The 19,767-nt window shown below is 45.8% G+C and overlaps 1 protein-coding gene across 2 annotated transcripts in view; it reads left to right on the forward strand.

Annotated features, from left to right (window-relative positions):
* SDC4 (syndecan 4) overlaps positions 1-19,767 on the forward strand; it is a 56,967-nt gene that overhangs the window by 18,349 nt on the left and 18,851 nt on the right. The window contains exon 1 of one of the 2 annotated variants that reach the window (XM_048496393.1): positions 11,038-11,189. The exons of the other annotated variant lie outside the window; for it this stretch is intronic. Coding sequence (XP_048352350.1) covers positions 11,112-11,189 — 78 coding nt within the window. The 5' untranslated portion in view covers positions 11,038-11,111. Of the gene's footprint in view, positions 1-11,037; positions 11,190-19,767 lie in introns of those variants that run through there. 2 annotated transcript variants of the gene reach the window in all.

Here is a 19,767-nt window from a genome sequence, read left to right on the forward strand (position 1 = left end):
TCAAGCTGGTTGCAGTGGGGAACAACAATGGCTTCGACCTAGGTCAGTACCCTTCTCAGGGAACTGGATTGAACCTTTTTTACTCATGTGCGGAATCGCCCATTGTCACCACATAGCTCACCGACTTATTGAGTAAGAAATAGTATTGTGAATCCATTCTCAATTACTTCATCTTTCAACTGCAAAAACGTATCTCTGCCATGGCAGCAATAGCTACAGCAAATGGCGTGGAAACAAGCAGCAATAGTGTCCCCCTGCCCCATTCAGTGCTATTTGCTCCTTTTCTGCCCCATCCACACCTACTCGTGTTGTATCTAGGCACTCAGCAGGATCCAAACAGTCAACAGCTCCTTTTCAAAGGCCTTAAAGAGCTTTCTCCCGCCCCCCTCCACTGTATCATAATGAAACGAGAAGCCATTTAAATGGCTCAAGCAGGGAATGCAAATTTTAGCTGCCACCATTTTGAAGGCGGAACTTGTATCTACCCTGATGTGGCTACAGGCATGCTCCACTGCAGTTTTCCATTTACTTTGGAGAAATATATTTTCTCTGGAATAAAGGGGGAAAAACAAGAGCTAAATGGCATATTGTCCTCTGGATGGTAACCTTTACTGAGGAGGCTTCTTGTTCTCTATGCAGACAAAAATCCCTGTGTGGAAAGGGTCTAAAAATCCAAGATCTCAGAGGGAAAACCAAATATTTGATGCTGTTTTTTTTTCTTTTTGGCCAATCTAGTCCACCACTTTCCTCTCTGATTGACAGTAGTTCTTTCAAAGTTTCAGACATGGTCTTCTGAGATCTTCTGAGATCTTCTGAGGCCTCCATCAAAAATCATTTTAACTGGAGAGCCAGAGAAGGAACCTTATTCATGAGTTCTGCCACTGAGGAATAGATCCTGTCTATCAAAATAGTGATAAAATTGAAGAGACGAAAAGAAAGTACGCAAGAAGTCTCAAACAATCACACAGTTCTGAAAATATGTACTCTGTATAATTCTTTGTCTAGAACGAAATGAATATTCGGAGCCACCGAACCACTAATGGAAAGACTCATAGCTGTTGCAGACTTTTCGCAAATATTGCCGTCACATGACCTCACAGTACAAACACTCTGAGCAACTGGCATGTCATTTCTGTGTCTGGCACAGTCCTTGGCGAACTGTGGGCAACGAACAATTCTTGGATGTAGTACTAAGGGTAAAATATTAACTAGTTGTTTATACTTTCTAGATGTCAGAGACATTTCCTGTGACATAAAGTCTGGGATGATAAGTTGAGAACCACAGCAGGGGAAGTTTAAATTCCTAACCAACCTATTTTCATTTTCTTTTCGTAAAGGTGAGATAAAACTTGTATTCCAGTTAGGTTTTGCACTTTTGACAGTCTAGCTATGCAAATTTAAACACAGTTATTTTTTTCTTAAGATTTCCAGGTTTGTGGTTTACTAGTAAATTAATACTTTCATTTTGTGTTACATGGAATATAACTTCTCTAGGTTTCTGGAAAGATGGTTACCAAGATGACAAAATAAACCCCAAAAGGCTCATTTTAGACATTTGTACCCATTTGTAAACGTACATGTTACTGAAATATATAGGTAATTTTCTGGTGGCAAATGAATAGAGAGGAGCTGTCGTTCTGTGGTAAGGTTGCCAACTGCCTGGAGAAAAGTGCTCTTGTCTCTTTAATAGAGGCTTAATTTAATGTATTTACTAAGTGATGTTTCTTTCCATGCCATGAAAAGATTCAGATGCCCATTTCCACATATTAAGCCTCTATTAAAGAGGCAGGACATTTTTCTCCAGGCCTTTTGGCAATCCTAGGTTGCTGGGAAAACTAGAATGGCCTCCTCCCATTAAGATTCTCCTCCCAAGTCCTGCTGTCCATGTCCTACCTGCAGAAGTCAGGTGGGTGGTGGCCAGAAATGGCTTATTTTTTTTCAGCAGTGGCACCTGCAGATGTGCGTTTGGGTAAAACAAAAACAAAAATTTGTCTGAAAAATACTACATCAGTATCAATATATTTGCACCTCAAATACATCTGTGGATTCTTTGGTATACTGAAAAAATGTCTCTGAAAAATTCCAGAAGTATTCAATATTAGCCAGGAAGATTAGAAGTCAGCACTTGGTGGTTCCTGGGACTGCCCCACCCCCTTTCTCCCCATGTCTCTTTAGGGTTTCTACTGTTTCCATTTATTTCAAGTCTGTCAATTTCAAGCATTTTGTTTTTCTTCACCAGAGCTGCCTTGTGTCACTTTGCCTCAATTGCTTGGATTGGGATTCTCCAGTTCGACATTATTTTTGTTGAGCTGCCTGATAAGCACTTGGGTTCTGCTTGACATTGTCATTGGTTCTGCTAGGCTTGGAAATTCTGAAAAAAATACCATTTTTTTACACCCCTTGTAGCATCTTGCCATTGAAACACTGTTCCACTTGAGGTCTTATCAGGTCCCTACCCTATTGTACCTTGGCCACTAGGCAAAAACATTTTTACCCAGGGTTATATCTGTAGCTTGCTTGCTTGCTTGCTTGCTTTTTCTAGCTATAGAAGTTGCTGAATGTTGTTTTATGCTGTTAGTATCTTAATATTAATAATTATTTGAGATTGAGATGAGCAGCCATAAAGGAGTTAGAAAAGATTCTTAAGCATGAGGAAGTGTCACTGCCAATTAGGATCAAGTTAATTCATGCCAAAGCATTCCCCATTATTACTATATGGAAATGTAAAAGTTGGACAATAAAAAAAGCTAACAGAAAAGTCAGTTCATTTGCAATGTGATATGGGAGGAAAATTACTGATATTGTGGACTGCCAATAAACCAGGGCTGAGGATGGGAAAAAACCAGTTTGGGTGGGGAACTTCGCACAGCTCCCACCCCTAAATGAGGCTGCCCCATGTTAACTCCCCTGAAATGGTGTTTTTTTTTTAGAATTGTGCTATCTGTGATTCTTTGGTTTTAATGCAGGGTTTTTTAAGTCTCTGCCTCACAATTGCGTAGTCACATGGGGTCATAGGGACATCTCAGGGTATCGCAAGATATCAGCATGGCTGTGGGGGTCTATGCCTGCCTCCCCGCATTAAAACCAAAGAATCACAGATAGCACAGTTCTTAAAAAAACCATTTCAGGGGAGTTAACATGGGGCACCCATCCCAGTGCAAGGTTGCGCTGGCTCCAGAGGTGAATCTGCCCCCCCCCCCCCCCCCCGGATTGAGCTCTTAAGCATGCTGCCCAAAAATATTTCAAAAATCTTGGAAGAATTGTTTAGATACACGATAATGGCACCCAGAATTACACTTGCAGCAAGATGGAAAGCAAAAGTTCATGCTGAAAGGATTAGGAAAGCAAACAAGTGGAATAGGCAGTAATGGCAAAACTAATGAACTATGCAAATAAAAGACGAATTAAAGAATGTCAAGATGAGTGGAAAGAATATTACTTATATTATTCCTAAAAAATGAGGAGCAGAAAAGGTGGTTTCTGAAATGATATATATTAATTATTAACAAACCCCTTAAAATGTTGTATTGAAAAGGAGCCAAAGAGACCTTTTGCAGTTGTTCCCAAACTTTGTAACCTTTTATCTAGGAGTTTTCCTTAGTTCTCTTCTAATAAGTCTTCCAGAGACAACTGAAAGCTGATTTCTTCCAGAAGGCCTGAAAGAAAACTAAGAGTTTATTCCCAGGTATTAGCAGTACTGGTATTAGCTTTGGCAATTAATAATTGGTTTGTTTCATTGGTTTACTTTGTTAGATGCTGTGGTGGTTTTATTGTATTACATATTTTATTTGTGGGCTACATTGGGCTTTGAAAGGCAAGATATGTCAGTTAAATAAAGAAAAAGAAATGACGTTCTCAGCAAGAAAACAGTAGTGTTTGGTTATGCACATGAAACGTGAGGTTTTATGGAATCCTCTAAGTTCACTAGTCAACAGCACTGGCATTAATTATTCACTGTGAATACTCCATTTGAGGATCGCAGCATGCAAGACAAAACTAAGCATTTGCAGGGAGCCATCTGCTGGGTATTTGCTATTGTCTTTTCTTGTTCCTTCTTCCCTGAACCTCTCATTGTGAGCAGCCCTCTTCATTTCCTTACAAACTCTTTGTCAACATATGAGCACCAGCTCAGCCCTTCAGTAATAATCAGCTGTTATTTGTTTATGGGCAACAAATAGCACGGCACACAAACAAATGCTGGGAAGTTCATAAACAGACATAGTCTGGAATGGAAAATGGAGACGTGGAAATTCAGAGGAAAAGGACATGGAAAACTGGATAGGGGAAGTAATAATTGTGCGCATTTGATCCATGCATCTTCCCTTGAGGCCGAGTGTTACAGGAAATTGCATTTTCCATACTTTTTGGTACCGTCAAGTCACAGCTGTCTTAGGGTGACCCCCATAGGGTTCAAGGCAAGAGATGGTAAGAGGTGGTTTGCCAGTGCCTGCCTCTCCGTCATGAGCCTGGTATTTCATGAAGGTTGCCCATCCAAATGCCAACCAGGGCTAACCCTGCTTAGCCTTTGAGATCTAACATCATATTCCGTACCTGTTTCTTTTCCCCTTCTGTTCGTTACTAAGACCATTTTAAATTAATGTACTTTCGCAGTGTGCTGCTTTATTACTAGTCTACATGGGTCTTCCGTACAGCAGGGATTTCATAGGGTTTCCTTGTTCTCACCAGCCATCAGTGAAAAGCAGCACCAATTGGCCTTCTACAAGGTGGCTGTCCCCTCATTTCTCTGCCTCTTTTACTCCCCTGCAGGGGCCACATTGCCTGTCCCATGCTAGCAGGGGGACATTGTTGTCAACCTCAAGGTGGGACCTGGAGTTCTCACATAATTGCAATTGACCTCCAGACTACGGAGATCAGTTCGCTGGAGAAAATGGCAACTTTGGATTCAGAAGGGGAACTCTATGGCATCACAGCCCTGCCAAGCTTCCTCCTCCTCCTCCTCCTCCCTAAATTCCACCCTCCCCAGGCACCACAGAAACAAAAACATGTGGAGTGAGTTCAGTTTTTCCGAATGCAGTATGCTGGTCTGACTAGTGCTCTGGTGGCATATTTACTAAAAATTCCAATAACTTCCACCAGATTTTAGCAATAGGCACAGTCAGCAACATAAAGCACCAATTTGCCAGCATGATGCTATAGCCTGATCAATCATAAGTGAACAATGCAGTAGAACGGGTTCATCTCCAGCATCCTTTGCCACCCCCTTGCCTCTTAATCCCACCTCACTCAGTGGGCAATCCCACCTACTTTGGGAACCACTGCCCTAGTGGAAAACAGACTAATAATAAAATTGGCTGTTGTGGGTTTTCTGGGCTGTGTGGCCGTGGTCCTAATGTTTCACCCACATCTATGGCTGGCATCTTCAGAGGCATGTAATGCTGAGATGTGTTACTCTCCATGATGGTGTGTGGAATATATATATATCTCCCACCACATAATCACTCGACACTGTGTCACAGAGACAATCACATTTTACCGTGACATGCCTCTGAAGATGCCAGCCATAGATGTGGGCAAAACATTAGGAGGAAGAACTACCAGACCATAGCCGCAAAGCAGGAAACTCACAACAGCTAGTTGATTCTGGTTGTGAAAGACTTCGAGAGTAGTATTAAATATCCGTGCCATTTTAGTTATTTTACACAATGTGCAAGAGATGAGGAATATAAGTACCAGTACTGAACTGAACTGAACTTGGATCTGGATGATCTGGTTTTACCACTGCCACAGCCTGTTCATGTGGCCTTCGGCAAATTACTCTTTTCCCCCAAGGTTAGAGTAGCACAACCCTCTCAGGGATGTTTCATATTGCTATGCGTCAGGCATGCAACTATACAAAGAAATCTGCTAGGGATTATATGTGAGGTCTTGAATGTTGAATTAATAAATGGACTCTGTAGTGCTGATCAGTAGTGTTTATGGATGAGGTTATTATTATTATTATTATTATTATTATTATTATTATTATTATTATTATTATTATTTATTATTTATTAGGTTTATAAACCGCCCTCCCCCGAAGGGCTCAGGGCGGTGAACAGTATAAAGAGCACCATCAATTAAAATACAATGTAATATAAATAAGGATGGCTCAAATTAAAAATAAACCCTTACTCTGTTAAAATGCAGCATTAATACTCCTAAAGCCCGGGATGGCACCTAATATCATTCCCACAGAAGTCACAGAGTGGGTTTTATAGGTCTTCATAAAACGGGAAGGGAGGAAGAGAGGGAGGGGGACCCTATCAACGGCTAGTATCCCCAAAGGCCCGGTGGAACAGCTCAGTCTTGCAGGCCTCGCGGAACTCAGCAAAAGGTCCCGCAGAAGTGGGACAACCTGGAGGTAGAAGCGTTCCACCAGGCTGGGGCCAGAGCTGTAAAGGCTCTGGCCCGGGTGGAAGCCAGCTGTGTATCATGGAGGGGCCAGGGATCACCCAGTAGGTTGGCCTCTGCCGAGCATAGAGACCGGTTAGGGACATATGGGGTCAGGCGGTCCACGTAGATGCGGAGGCCCCACAGGCAATAAGGCCTTAAAGGTTAACACTGGCACCTTGGCGTTTTGGTATTCAATTGGCAACCAGTGCAAGCGTGGCATGGGTGTAATATGCTCTCCCATGGCACCTCCCACAAGCATGCGTGCATGCATTCCTGGACCATCTTTAATCTCCGAATCAGGCGCAAGGGAAGGCCTGCGTGGGGCGAGTTGCAATAGTCCAACCTGGAGGTGACCGTTGCATGGACCACCATTGGCAGAGTCAGCCCGGGAGAGGAAGGGAGCTAACCGTCGGGCCTGTCGAAGATGGTAAAACGCCTTTGACCCAGGTTATATGGGCCACCTCGGTCTCCATTGAAAGAGACGAATCCAGGTGGACCCCCAGGGGGTGAACAGAGGGGGCTGGTGCCAATAAAGCCCCCTCCCACACCGGCGGCTGGAAATTCCCAACCTCCCACGTCTCAGCAGGATCTCCGTCTTCGATGGATTCAGTTTCAGCCTGCTCTGTTTCAACCAGCCAGCCCACGACCTCCAAGCAATGCTGGAGAGCCGCAGGGGCGGCGGCGACGCTCCCCCCTCCATCAGCAGAATGAGCTGAGTGTCGTCAGCATATTGATGACCACGTCAGCCCAAAGCTCCGCGCACCAGCTGAGCAAGGGGAGTCGCATATGAATGTTAAATAATGGCCCGGGGACAGCAGCGCTCCCTGAGGCACCCCACAATGGAGTGGGCACCTCCGGGACGCTTGGTCCCCGCACCACACTTGCTGCGTCCGACCCGGGCTTGAGGCAATCCCATTCAGAGACAGTGCACCAGCACCCGAGCTTGGCCAGGCGGTGGGCCAAAAGGTCATGATGAAACCCATCAAGCATTTCGCGGTTAGATCTAGCAAAACCAGCAGCGCCGCGATCCTTCCCTAGTCTGGTTGTAAGCGGAGCAAATCTGTGGCGGCGGCGAGAACAGTCTCCGTCCCATGCCCAGCACGCGAGCAGGATTGGAAGGGATCAAAAGCCGATGTGTCCTCCAGGAGAGCCCGAAGCTGCTCCAACACCACTCTCTCAATTGCAGCACCACAGAAGCAGATTCGAAGCGGGGGGGTGGTTGGCCAGATCACCAGGATCTAGCGATGGTCTTTTCAAGAGTGGGACCACTGCCTCCTTCAGCCCACCAGGGGAAAAGCCTCCTTGCTCAGGGGAGCTATTGATGATACTCAGCAGGTGGAATTAGGTAGCTCCGCCTGTACGCTTTAATAAGCCAGGAGGGCCGCGGATCCAGAGGACAGGTAGTAGGTCTAACAGCAGCCAGGGCCCTGTCAACAGTGACTTCCGAGAGCAGGGAGAACTGGAGCCAAACGAGGGCCAGAAAGCGACAAGGGAGCCTCCAGCTCACTTATTGTCTCTAAGATTAGGGGTAGGTCGTGGCGAATGACATGATTTTATCTGCAAAAAAGCTCATAAATGCCTCACAGCTAATAGCCAATTGACAGTTTGTGGACCCCTCGGACAGTGAGGTCAAGGACCGAATGTCTGGCTGGTGTGCCGAGGCTGAGAGCTAGCAGGCCAGCGAGAGGAGGAGAAGAATACTCTTAGCCTCGCTTCGTGCAAAGCCACCTCATAGAGCTTTCTTAAGCGTCCTATAAGATGTTAGGTGTAACCCCGTCGCCCGAGCTTTCCTCCACACTTTCGGCTCCTGAGTCGTCTAAGTTCAGCTTCATGCAGTAGCTCCTCGGTATACCAGGGGGCCAGCCCATGGCCGAAGTAAGAAAAGAGACGCCCGAGGGCTGTCGCCTGCGATGGCATCGGAAAGGCGGGAGTTCCAGTCTTCCACTAGCCCATCGAGGGTGCCGGAGGGTTCAGAGTCCCTTAAGGCATTCCAGGAATCCAATAGGATCCATAAGAAGTCTCAGCGAGGCCCGGACAAAATCGTCCGTCGCCTACAGACAGGGTTGTTAGCGGCATGTCTATCCGAAGAACCTTCAGAGGGCATAATGGTCAGAACCATGGCACTCTATCAATAGAAGGACATGACCATGGCTTGACCCGAAGACCAGAGATCCAGTGTGACCGGACCTCATGAGATGGGGCCAGAATTTACCAAGGACAGGCCCGAGTGCCGCCATGGATGACACCAGGTCGCGGCCGTACATGATGATCGACATGGACGTTGAGAATCCCCCAGCACCAATAAGAGCCTGGGGAACCCGCAATGCCCAGTCAGCCAACCACCACCTCTAGCAGCAGCGGACAGGCTATCTCCCGGCGCGCTAGGCGACGGTACACACCAGGAGAACAGCCAACCTTTCCTGGGCCAACCACTCCAAGCCGACACACTCTAGACCATCAATCTCGGGACAGGGGCTGCCCTAAAGGGATGAGTAATCCAGGGAGACTTGAACATTGCCCGCCTCCCCGGCCCGTGTTGCGTGACCGGTTACTGGCAAACCTGCAGCGAGAAACCTGGGAAGCGAGACCTCACTTAAGCGGCGGTCTTTCGCCTTCACGCACGCAGGTCTCACCGATTGACACAAGCCAGGAATCCATCTGCAGATCCCCCGAGAAAATCCCGGAGAGACTGTGGTCTTATTGTTAATGGACCTGGCATTGATCAGCACCAGTGACGAAGCGGAGTCGCTCTGAACCCTACCACCTACGTTCCTCGGGATAGGTCGGAGGTCAGAAGACGAGCGAACATGTCTATCTCTCCCTCGCCTTCTCTCATATGGCCCCCGCCTACCGTCATATCTACCCCGTCCCATTAATACCGGGATCCCCAGGCCCCCAGGTGGGGCCCCCATTTCCCACTATCACCCTCCAACCTATTCCCCGGCGAAAAACTCTCCACCGTGGTGGACTCAGATTCGCTACTGTCCCCAAAATTAGTCCTTACACTAACTTACACTAAATATTAAAGTTTGGTAAAGTCAGTTCTGACAAATTTGGCTGTCATCCCCGTTATCCCATTGTAAGTCCCCCCTCCCACTTTCCCAAGAGATTGTGAAAAATAGTCCCCAGAGTTGAGGTGCCCCAAGGTCGGCGGTAGATAGCAAGAGAAAGCCACCTGGCTTCTTGCCCCCACAAGATAATGGATGTAATGGATTACACTCTGTGTAATCCACCTGAAGTCCCAGTGAGAAAGGGTGACTATAAATAGATAGATAAATAAATAGCATAGGGGTGTTATCCATCAAGAAGAGAAGGGGGTATAGCTCAGTGGCAGAGCATTTGACTGCAAAAAAAGAAGAGAAGAAGAAGAGTTTGGATTTACATTAATTGACTGATTAATTAATTACACTTCTATATCACCCTCCCCCTAGCGCAGGGATGGCCAACCTATGGTGCTCCAGATGTTCATGGACTACAATTCCCATCATCCCCTGCCAGCATGGCCAATTGGCAGGGGATGATGGGAATTGTAGTCCATGAACATCTGGAGTGTCATAGGCTGGGCCACCCCTACCCTGGGGGTGCGGGGAAGCCTTCCTTGCACCTGTTGAATTGATGCCTGTCCTGCAGCTGGCACTGGGTCTTTGCAAGGTGGGGGGTAGTTCCAGAGGCTAGCCATCTGTGCAGAGAAATTGAACAGGAATTTGGTGAAACTGTAATATCTCTCAAAATGTAAACATTTTCCCCCACTGTAGCCCACCTGATAATTTCACACCTATATAAATAAATTGATGCAAGTCTGAAAGCCATGGTGCGGAAACTTTTGAGATTCCCTAGGAGATCTCCCTATGTCATAGTCTTCCACCAGCAGGAAAAGACATTTTTGATTCATTTGTTGTGTCCCAGGAGACTGTTATTAGCGTCCCTCCCTGGTTGTGCTGTGTTTTCCCAGAATTACAATTGCTCTCTGACTCCAACCTACAGATTCGTTCCCCAGGAAATGTGGCACTTTCAGAGGGCATTTACGAATGGTGCACCATAGGAGAAATCCCTCCCAGTATTCCCCACTCCACAGTCCTCACCACCAGATCTCCAGGGATTTCCCAGGGGAGAGTTGGCAACTCCAGTCTGTTTATATTGTAAAACATTATCTATTTTCAATGCTGTTTTTAACATTTTTAATTTGTTGTTGCTCGCGGGAGACCTAATGTAGGTGGAAAGGCCAGATTTTATTTAAGTGAATAACACGGGATACTTTTAAAGATTACGCCTTGCGGACAAGTTAGTGAGAAGCCCTCCGGGGAAGCGGCCGGGGAAGTTCCCGAATCTGTGCAAAATCGCCCCAAGACGTTTGTTCTGCATTTTGCTGCAAACGGACGGGCCCGGGGCCACCCCTCTGAGATTTGCCCCCGAGGAAGGCGGCCAAACTACGCGACGAGCAAACAGGAGGAGAGCCGTGACGTTTCAGCAACAGTCGAAGAAAGATATTCCAGTCTTTCTGCAGCGGCCCGGGGCATCTCTGGGAGCCTGCGAGGCGGGGAGAGAGACTTGGGGCGGGAGTTTCCTCCGCCTACGGCGCTGGAGCTCCTCCTCTCCGTGGGCCGGGCCGGGCCGCCTATAAAATCCCATGCGCCGCCAGGGGGGTACTTGGTTACCTCGCAAACGACTCGGTCGCCGCTCCTTCTCTTCCCAATCTCTGCCCAGGACCCGCGCGCGCCATGCAGCTGAGTCGCCCCGCCGGCCTGTGCGCCGCAATCCTGCTGCTGCTCTTCGCCGTTGCCGTGACTGCAGAGTCGGTGAGTGAACGATGGGTGGCTGGTCGGTGCCCTGCTCGGAGATTAGTGGCGGGATCGTTAGGGCCGCCCTTTGGAAAGCTCTCGAGCTGTTGCTCCCCAGATGCAAAGAGTGTGCATGCGGCGTGGGAGGTGGAGAATCCCCAGGAGTTGGTCTCGCGCCTTTGGAAAGTGTAGTGGGACGCGCTGCATGGGAAATAGGGCTCTTTTCTGTGTAGTACCGTATTTGAGGCGGAGAAAGCAAAAAACAAATAAACCCATATTTCTCCCTTAGGAAATCTGGAAGGAGTTGACGAGCCTTTCCTCATTTGCCAGATGTATGGTGCTGAATGATGCATGTGTCATTTTAGGGGTAGCTTAGATTAGCCCCTCGTACTTCGAATTAAACTCTTTGAGATGAACTCGCTGCTCTTGTGCCCTTTTCCCTCGAAGGGGTTTCTTACTCTTCTGTCTGACCCTATCGCGGCTGATCTGGGATAGTTCCTCTAATGTGCAGGGCCTAACGGAGGAGACTCCTACATTCCCTTTTCTCCCCCCTCTCCTCCACCCCGGTTTCTAACCAGGCTACGTTTTGTCACTCCCTTGGCTGCCTTGTGGGTCTTTCTGCTCCTTCCCCCTCCTTTTCCTAAAATCTCCAAATACCAGCACATTTGGCAAATAACGTGCAGTGCTGCCTTATTTAGCACTTCCTCAGGCTCATAGCTGTGGAATGAGTAACTGCTGACCCAAAGCCCGGCTCTGGCGCAATTCCCTCACGTCATAGAGAACCCATTAAGTGAAATCCCCAGGGTGCTGGCAAGTTGCAAATCTGGGGGTTTCCTGTAAATCTGAATTTGATTGCTAGGTCGCTAATGATAAATTTCCCTCTTCGCCCCCTGCCACTCCATCGCGTACACCTTTAGCTGTTTGTACAGGTAGTTATTTCTCTGGTAAACACCCTTGCCGCTCGACCTTTGGTCACGCCAAATTTCCTCACACTATGTGTATTGTTGTTCCAAAGCTGACTTGCTGGGGTTATGGGAAAGCCGAGAGGGTGGTGAGAGAGCTTTGTCTTCCAACGGATTCACTGGTGTTGTATATATGCTAGCAGAAGGAACTTGGCTTCCAGAGAGACGAGGAGGTTGCAAAGCAAGACAGAAAGGAATAGGGGCATGATCCAGGATGGCTTGTGCCTCCAGCGTCTCATACTGAGAAAAGACCTGGGGATGTTTTGGCTGGTTGATTAGGAATGCTGTGAGGGTTCCCAGCGTTTCCTGGGCTGTTGATGTTTATAAAATAGGGCTGGAGTTTGACCCCCCCCCCCTTTTCTTGCAGATCTATCTGCACTCCCCCTTTACTAATTAATCTCCCCCTAATCACTTTAGTCTGGTGTCTTAATTACTGTCTGTTATATATGAGCCCTTGTTTGCCGATAGTTTTCTGAAATTGTCCCCTATACTAGCTTCCTTTCTTGTTGGTACAATAGGTGATGGAATGGGAGATCTGGAAGTATCTTCTCAATGGAAATAGACTTACTTGTGTGTTGTTGGATGTTTTTGCCTGATAATCTTTAGCTGGTGAAATACATATTTAATCTGCTGATCAGATGCTGGCCGAGTCTTTGACCAGAGGGGGCTGGATCGGTAACTCCTTTCCCATCAACTGTGGACCACGGAAGCCAGAATGCAACAATCAAATTGTCAGGGCTTTTTTTCCTTAGTGAGGAACCTTCAAGAAATCAAGACATTTTCAGGATCAGGCCAGATCACTAACTTTAGTTCTGAGGTTTCTTTAACTCACTTCTCACTAAAGTGCTGTTGACATAAAGCTGGAATCTTATCTAGGTATTTAGTCATGATAATTAGAAGAATCTTTGTTTTTCTGGAGCCCTCTAAATTAGCTAGTTTGAAGAGGACGGAGTGTCAAAATGTACAATCTTAGAAATGCCTCAGTGCAGTAGTGGCTGTTGAGCACGTTTGGTCGCAATTAAAACCTGGAACTTTGAAATGGTCAGATTGCTTCCAGTGTGATGCATTTGTTAAAAAGTGTCCTTTGTACAATCTTTTTGAACTCAGATCCCTGGCTAGATCTACCCACAACAGTACTGGACTACTGACACGGTGTATTGGTTAAGAGTGCCTGACTGGGATCTGGGAAACCTGGGTTTGAATCCCCTCTCTGCCATTGAAGCTTGCTAGGACCTTGGGCCTGTCACCCACAGGCAACCTGACTTACCCTATGGCATTGTTGTGGAACAAAAATGGAGGAGAGGGAAACACTGTAAGTTGTAAAAGGAGCAGCAGTGGTGTAGTGGCTAAGAGCAGGTGCACTCTGATCTGGAGGAACCGGGTTTGATTCCCAGCTCTGCCGCCTGAGCTGTGGAGGCTTATCTGGGAATTCAGATTAGCCTGTACACTCCCACACATGCCAGCTGGGTGACCTTGGGCTAGTCACAGTTCTGAGCTCTCTCAGCCCTACCCACCTCACAGGGTGTTTGTTGTGAGGGGGGAAGGGCAAGGAGATTGTATGCCCCTTTGAGTCTCCTATAGGAGAGAAAGGGGGGATATTAATCCAAACTCTTCTTCTTCTTTGGTACCGTATTGGGGAAAGATGGAGGGTGTAATTGAAGTAAGCAAATACTAGCAGATATTTCCTAGTGCTGTTAGTTTTTCTTTGTATAGGAAGGTATGCTATGTAAAATTATATCTAGGTCCTGCATGTCGTGAGAAGTAAAGGTGCCTGCGTGAAGCATGCCAGTTTGACTTCCCTTCTTAATGTCCATGAAGTGTTAAAACAGTAGTAGAATTCCAAATATATAAATATCAGATTGGCTGAGTTTAGTGCTTTTGAAAAGTAGTACAGTATTATAAATGATCAAACCGGTTTGGCCCGTCTGGCTGCCATGAAACCCTCAGGCTTGTTCTTTCTACTCTTGCCCAGTTTTCTTTTCTGTCTCTCCCAATCAAATCAGGATTGTTAACCTGAATATGTAACTTTTATTCTCAGCCTGTGCTGCAAGATTTGGGACAGGTTCAGACAACTGAATGCGGCTCAGGTGCGCCCTCATTTGGTAAATGTACTATAACTGCCTGCTCTATAGAAATTTGACATTAGTCAGTTTCTCCAGCTTTGTGAAATTGATTATGAACCTTCCCTTCTCACAGTTCTCTCCGAACTCTCTTGGCCACACCTGCCTCACAAGGTGTCTGTTGTGGGGAGAGGAAGGAAAGGAATTTGTAAGCCCCTTATGGTTGAGAAAAGCAGGGTATAAATCCACACTCTTCTTCTCCAGTCTAGAACTGACCCAGGCAATGTATATTTTGTGGGGGGGGGGGGGATGGTTCCCAATGTGCCACGTGGGTGCCAGCAATTCCACTAATCCCAATTATTAATTTTTGTGAAAGTTCTTAGTCCTTGTGGTTACGGAGTGGAATGTTTGCCATCTGCAAGATAGAAGAAAGTATTATATTTGGATCAAGTTAGCGCATAAAGTCTGAATTCTGGTTTTTAGCTCTTTACAGGCTTATGTACCCAGCTGCCTCCAGGTTTCCACACTTGGAGGGAATAAATTCGGAATAAAAACACTGCAAGTGATTACAGTGATGACGTGGTGTCTGCGGGGTTTGTGCTGCTGACGTCAAGTTCACATAGATTCCAGGCTACTAACAATGCAGCACTAAAGGCACTTTCCAGGGAGCAAGCCACATTAAATACTACCTGGGTTGGATTCTGAGTTAGCCCTGCTTAAGATCGCTCTCTGAATGTATAAATTAACATCACAGTAACTGAGAAGTTGCATGGTCGAGATCTAAGCTGGGACTGGTCTCAGTTCTGCAGGGCCTGCGAGACACAGCTAACCCTCCAAGCCTATGGTTAAGGGCAGCAGTAGTATTTCCAACAGAGCTGACCTCCCTGCCCCTTGTTTTACATTATTGCTTTGTTCCTTTCCTATTAAACAGTTGTATTTTACCATCATGGGGTGTCACACCAGGAATTGAAACTGTTTGTATTTTAATATTATCTACTACTGTCAGCTGCCCTGAGCCCACAAGAGAATGGTGGCCTATAAAATCCAAAAAGAAATAATTCCACTTCTTGGGCTGGATTTGTGGGGAATGTGGAGGCAATTAACTTGCAAGTCAAGTAGTATACCTTTTCTTCCTTGATCACAGTGTGATCAGTCAGTAATGTAGTAGGTTCATACATTACCAGCCTTATTGCAACATGGTGAGAGCGAAATAGGTTGGCTGCAGCTATTGATGTGGTGTTTCCCAATTTGAATTCAAGGGTTACCAACAGTGGGATGAAACTCCAGGTGAAGACAGATAAGTATATGGGGGAAAGTTCCTTGTACTCAAAGTAGATCCTAAATGTTTTGGCTAACATATTTTTCTCCTTGCTATCTCCCCGCCTCCCTCCCTCCAGTTCTTACTGACTTGTCCTGTTGCTACACAGTGACTATATTGGTTCTACGTATCCCTACATGCAGTGCAGCTATGTTTTTTTGCATCTTCCTGGTTCTTTGTTTACAGAAGTAGGTGATTGAATGAGAGGTTAAACAAGTCCACATTGTGTAGGGATCATATACATTTTCTGCATGTAATCTCTAGTCAAGTAGATTTTCCTCTCTGTGCCTCCAGTGTGCACTGATCTGCTCCTTTGCAGAGTAGAAAAAAAATTCTCTGAAAATTTTAAAGCATTGCAGTTAAGCAAAAACATGCCCTACCCACCTCCCTGATCAGACAACCCACGAATAACCATAATAGAGGTTACCTTATGATTCCAGGTCACTTTTTTAAAAAAATCCCTGTGCATTTGAGTATGTATGAGAGACCTGAAAAAAACTTCAAAATTGCAAGTATTTAACTATTACAAAGGACGACAAACATTTGATGTTATGAATCTTTTTAAAAAGTGAAGACAGTGGTGGCAATTAACCAGTTGCATGAAGAAAGATGCTAGCTGCCAAACTCTACAATTTATGGGCACATATTCCCTGCTCGGTGTCATCTGCCAGGGGTCACTAATTCAGATGGCTGCCCAACCACAGGGAAAATCAGAAAAGCCTAATTTCCTAATCCTTGCCACAGAAAAACATGCAAGAGAGAAATAATACTTTGTGTGGTTGTTACTCCTACTAACAAGCTGGTAAGCAGCCAGTCTGTAGTCACATACTTTGATGTGACATATTGCAAGAGACTGGCCCCATCAGATCTGCTTTGCAAACTTCCTTCTCCTATAAGAAACCCATGACACCGGTGCTGGTTGTGACAAACATCTCAAGGTCTCGAGGAAAAGCTGAATGGGTTGGCAGCCAAAGCAGTGACTTTCTTACAGTTGAATTTCTGGGGGCTGCTCAGCTGCTTGAAGTCCTTCCTTTCAAGGAACTGCAGAGACTTTCATGGCTAGGAGCCCAGAGTTTGAATCTTACTGATTTTCAGTGGGTTTCTTATAATGCTCTTAGTGTTAAGCTGGTCTGAGGGTGCATGGGAAAGAGGGTCAGTTCAAACCAACGTTGATGATAATTCGACTGGTTTCAGCCTGCTAACGTTAGCGGTGCGCCGGGACAGAGCAGGTTACATTGTCATCTTTGGTGTTTTGAAAGCACAGAGCCCAGTAAATTCATACTTTGTATCTTAATTGTTAATACCGGGAACAGGATGGATGCATCATTCATGCTGACAGAAGGCCCTTAATGTATCAAGCTTTGCCCTGAAGAACAAGGATCTTCTGTCCAGCTGTTGGCCATGACCACTTGTTTGTTGTTTGTTCCTTTCATTAAAAATTGTGTAAATAGCTTGAGAAATGATAGAGTGACCTTATCCAGCTTGTTTGGCCTGATACACCTGGTTGCCTCTACCTCAAACTCGGTAGGGAAGAATTAAACATGTGGAGACAGTATGACACACTACTGTGGTTTATTGGTACTGTGGACAAGTTGCTACATGAGAAGGAAGGTGAATGAGAGGAAACTTGCTTCTGGGGGTGGATGCTATCCCCAAGCATTGTACTTCTGTCACATAGGTAACAGGGGGAAGGCTGTGTTGCAGCATAATCGGGAATGATCTTTGAAGAACAGGCACTGTGTTTCTGTTTGGTTTCCACCCCCTGTGGTGTAGTACTGTAGGAAGTACAGTTTAATGGTGCAACTCTTGTTCTTCCCACAGTAGCAAGGAATTGAGATGTGTGTTGAATACATTCTGTGCCACCTAGACTGTTCATATGATGTGAAAACTCATGTCTCCTTTTTTTTGTATCTGAATTATTACACACTTGCAAGAAGAAAGCTTTTCTGAATGAACTTGATCTCCTGGTCGTTGCTTTGATCCCATTTTGGGCATTTACTTATGCCCACAGTGACTACAAGCTAGAAGTGGTTTGCACAACCTGATTTTAATAAGTTAAGAAACCTATACAATATTTCACACTAGGTTGTGACAACAGTTATTGCATCAGGGTACACAAGGTCTGACTTGAAGGCATTGAAGTACTGTATGAGAATTTGATTCTTGGACACGTAATCCTAGCAAAATACAACTCAATAAACGTTTAAGAAAAATCATACTCTGAGGACCCCTACCATGAGCTCACAGATGTTTGTTAACTAACAGATGTTAGATGTTAGTTACTACTAACAGATGTTTCCATGACCAGTTGCAGGTGAACTTGTGACTAAAGAAGGCAGCCCAATCTCACCATCTTCTTGCAAGTAGTAAATTCAGTTTAATAAAGTCACGGAAGTCTTACCTGGGTAGGCCAAGCTATCCTGATCTTGTCAGATCTCAGAAGCTAAGCAGGATCAACACTAGCTGGTATTTGAATGTGAGACCTCCAAGGAATACCAAGGTCCTGACATGGAGCTAGGCAGTGGCAAACCATCTCTGGATGTCTCTTTCCTTGAAAATCCTGCAGGGTCACCATAAGCCAGCTGTGACTTGACAATAAATAAAAGTCTTACAGTGGAAAGTAATGCCTGTGCTGTTTGTACAGAGAAGTGTTAGTTGAGGAAGGAATATGATTTTGGATTTATATCCCACCTTTCTCTCCTGTAAGGAGACTCAAGGTGGCCTACAAGCTCCTTTCCCTTCCTCTCCCCACAACAGACATCTTGTGAAGTAGGTGGAGCTGAGAGCTCTGAAGAACTGTGACTAGCCCAAGGTCACCCAGCAGGAATGTAGGAGTGCGGAAATGCATCTGGTTCACCAGATAAGACTCTGCCACTCAGGTGGAGGAGTGGGAAATCAAACCCGGTTTTCCAGATTAGAATCCACCTGCACCACGCTGGAACAGGAATAGGTACTGGGTTTACTATTAGTCCTCTCTTTCTTCGGAGGGTGCGCTGTTCTGTTTCCCAGGGTGCCTCTGCTTATCAAAGAAAGTATTCCTGTTTGCAGCTTTGAAAGCAAAGCCAAGAATGGCTCTTAGATGTTCCTGCATGATCCCTCTTACATGCTAATTTTAATGTGTGTGGAAATTACACAAGCAAGGTATGAGGGAATCCCTGCAGGAATGACCAGTGCTGCCTTTTTGGCCTCACTGAAATGAAAACCGCAGAGCTTCTCCTGCCCAGGGACCTGGACATTCCTCCAGGCAGACAGTGAGGAGTGTCAGGGGCAGAGAAGTCAGGAGGAGGTACAGGAAGACCTTTGCTTCTTCCCGGTGCTTGTCTGTTTGCTGACTAGTGTAGAGATCAGGTGAGCGCACTTTTTGTTCTCTTTTTCTGTTCTGTGGCTTTCTCCCCCTTTGTTTTTCCTATTCTACCACCCTCCCTTGAAAATAGGAGCTGGGAGGTAAAATGAGGAGCTGTCTGAGGCTGGGTTTGTTATGGAAAATCTAAAATGTTTTGGAAAAATAATAAACAAGATTATTATTTGCTGGCGTTTTGTTCTGAAAGCGTAGAAGTATAGCGTGTAGAAAATCAAAAGTATGTGTCTGCTTAGCTAAGGTTTGTACGTGCTCGCCCTTGGCAGAACTAGGATATAAGCTCGTGCAAGTTCAAGTGTTCAGTGACCAGATAGTGTGTAAGATTTGACATGGGGGGTGGGTGGGTGGGTGGGTGGGACGGATGAATGCCATACTGAGTTTGCCCTTCCCCTCCGAAGAGATCTGTGAGCACAGAACTGCATATGTGCAAATGTTCATTTGGTGAAATGGCTTGTAGTAAAACATTAAATTGCTAATTGTTCAAATATATTTTTCCAGGAATAATTAGTAATGGTGAACCAGTCTGTTGCTTGACTCAGGCTTCTGAGAATTGCACGTTGTTTGGAAAACTAATTTGATTCATTAGCTACATCATATGGGAATGAATGTTCTTTTCGTATGTACAAGTGGAGCTCTTGATTCAGTGACCCTCGATGTTGCAACTCTACCAAGCGATCATAAAGAACACATTTTTAAGAGGAGAAAAGCGAAGACTGTCATGCACATGTCCACACAGCTTAGTATGTTGGCTTTGGATGCCATATTGTTACCCTGTATTGTATTTTGTCCACACATCTAGGGGCTGCTAACTTCCCATGCCTTTTCATCCTTGCCCCCTGTTTAAATTCGTTGAAGTCAGGCTGCTGCGATAGAGGTGTTCCATGCTTCTTAGGGAGAA

This window comes from Sphaerodactylus townsendi, linkage group LG05 (genome assembly GCF_021028975.2).
Source record: "Sphaerodactylus townsendi isolate TG3544 linkage group LG05, MPM_Stown_v2.3, whole genome shotgun sequence".
In the NCBI taxonomy this organism is placed as follows: Eukaryota; Metazoa; Chordata; class Lepidosauria; order Squamata; family Sphaerodactylidae; genus Sphaerodactylus; species Sphaerodactylus townsendi.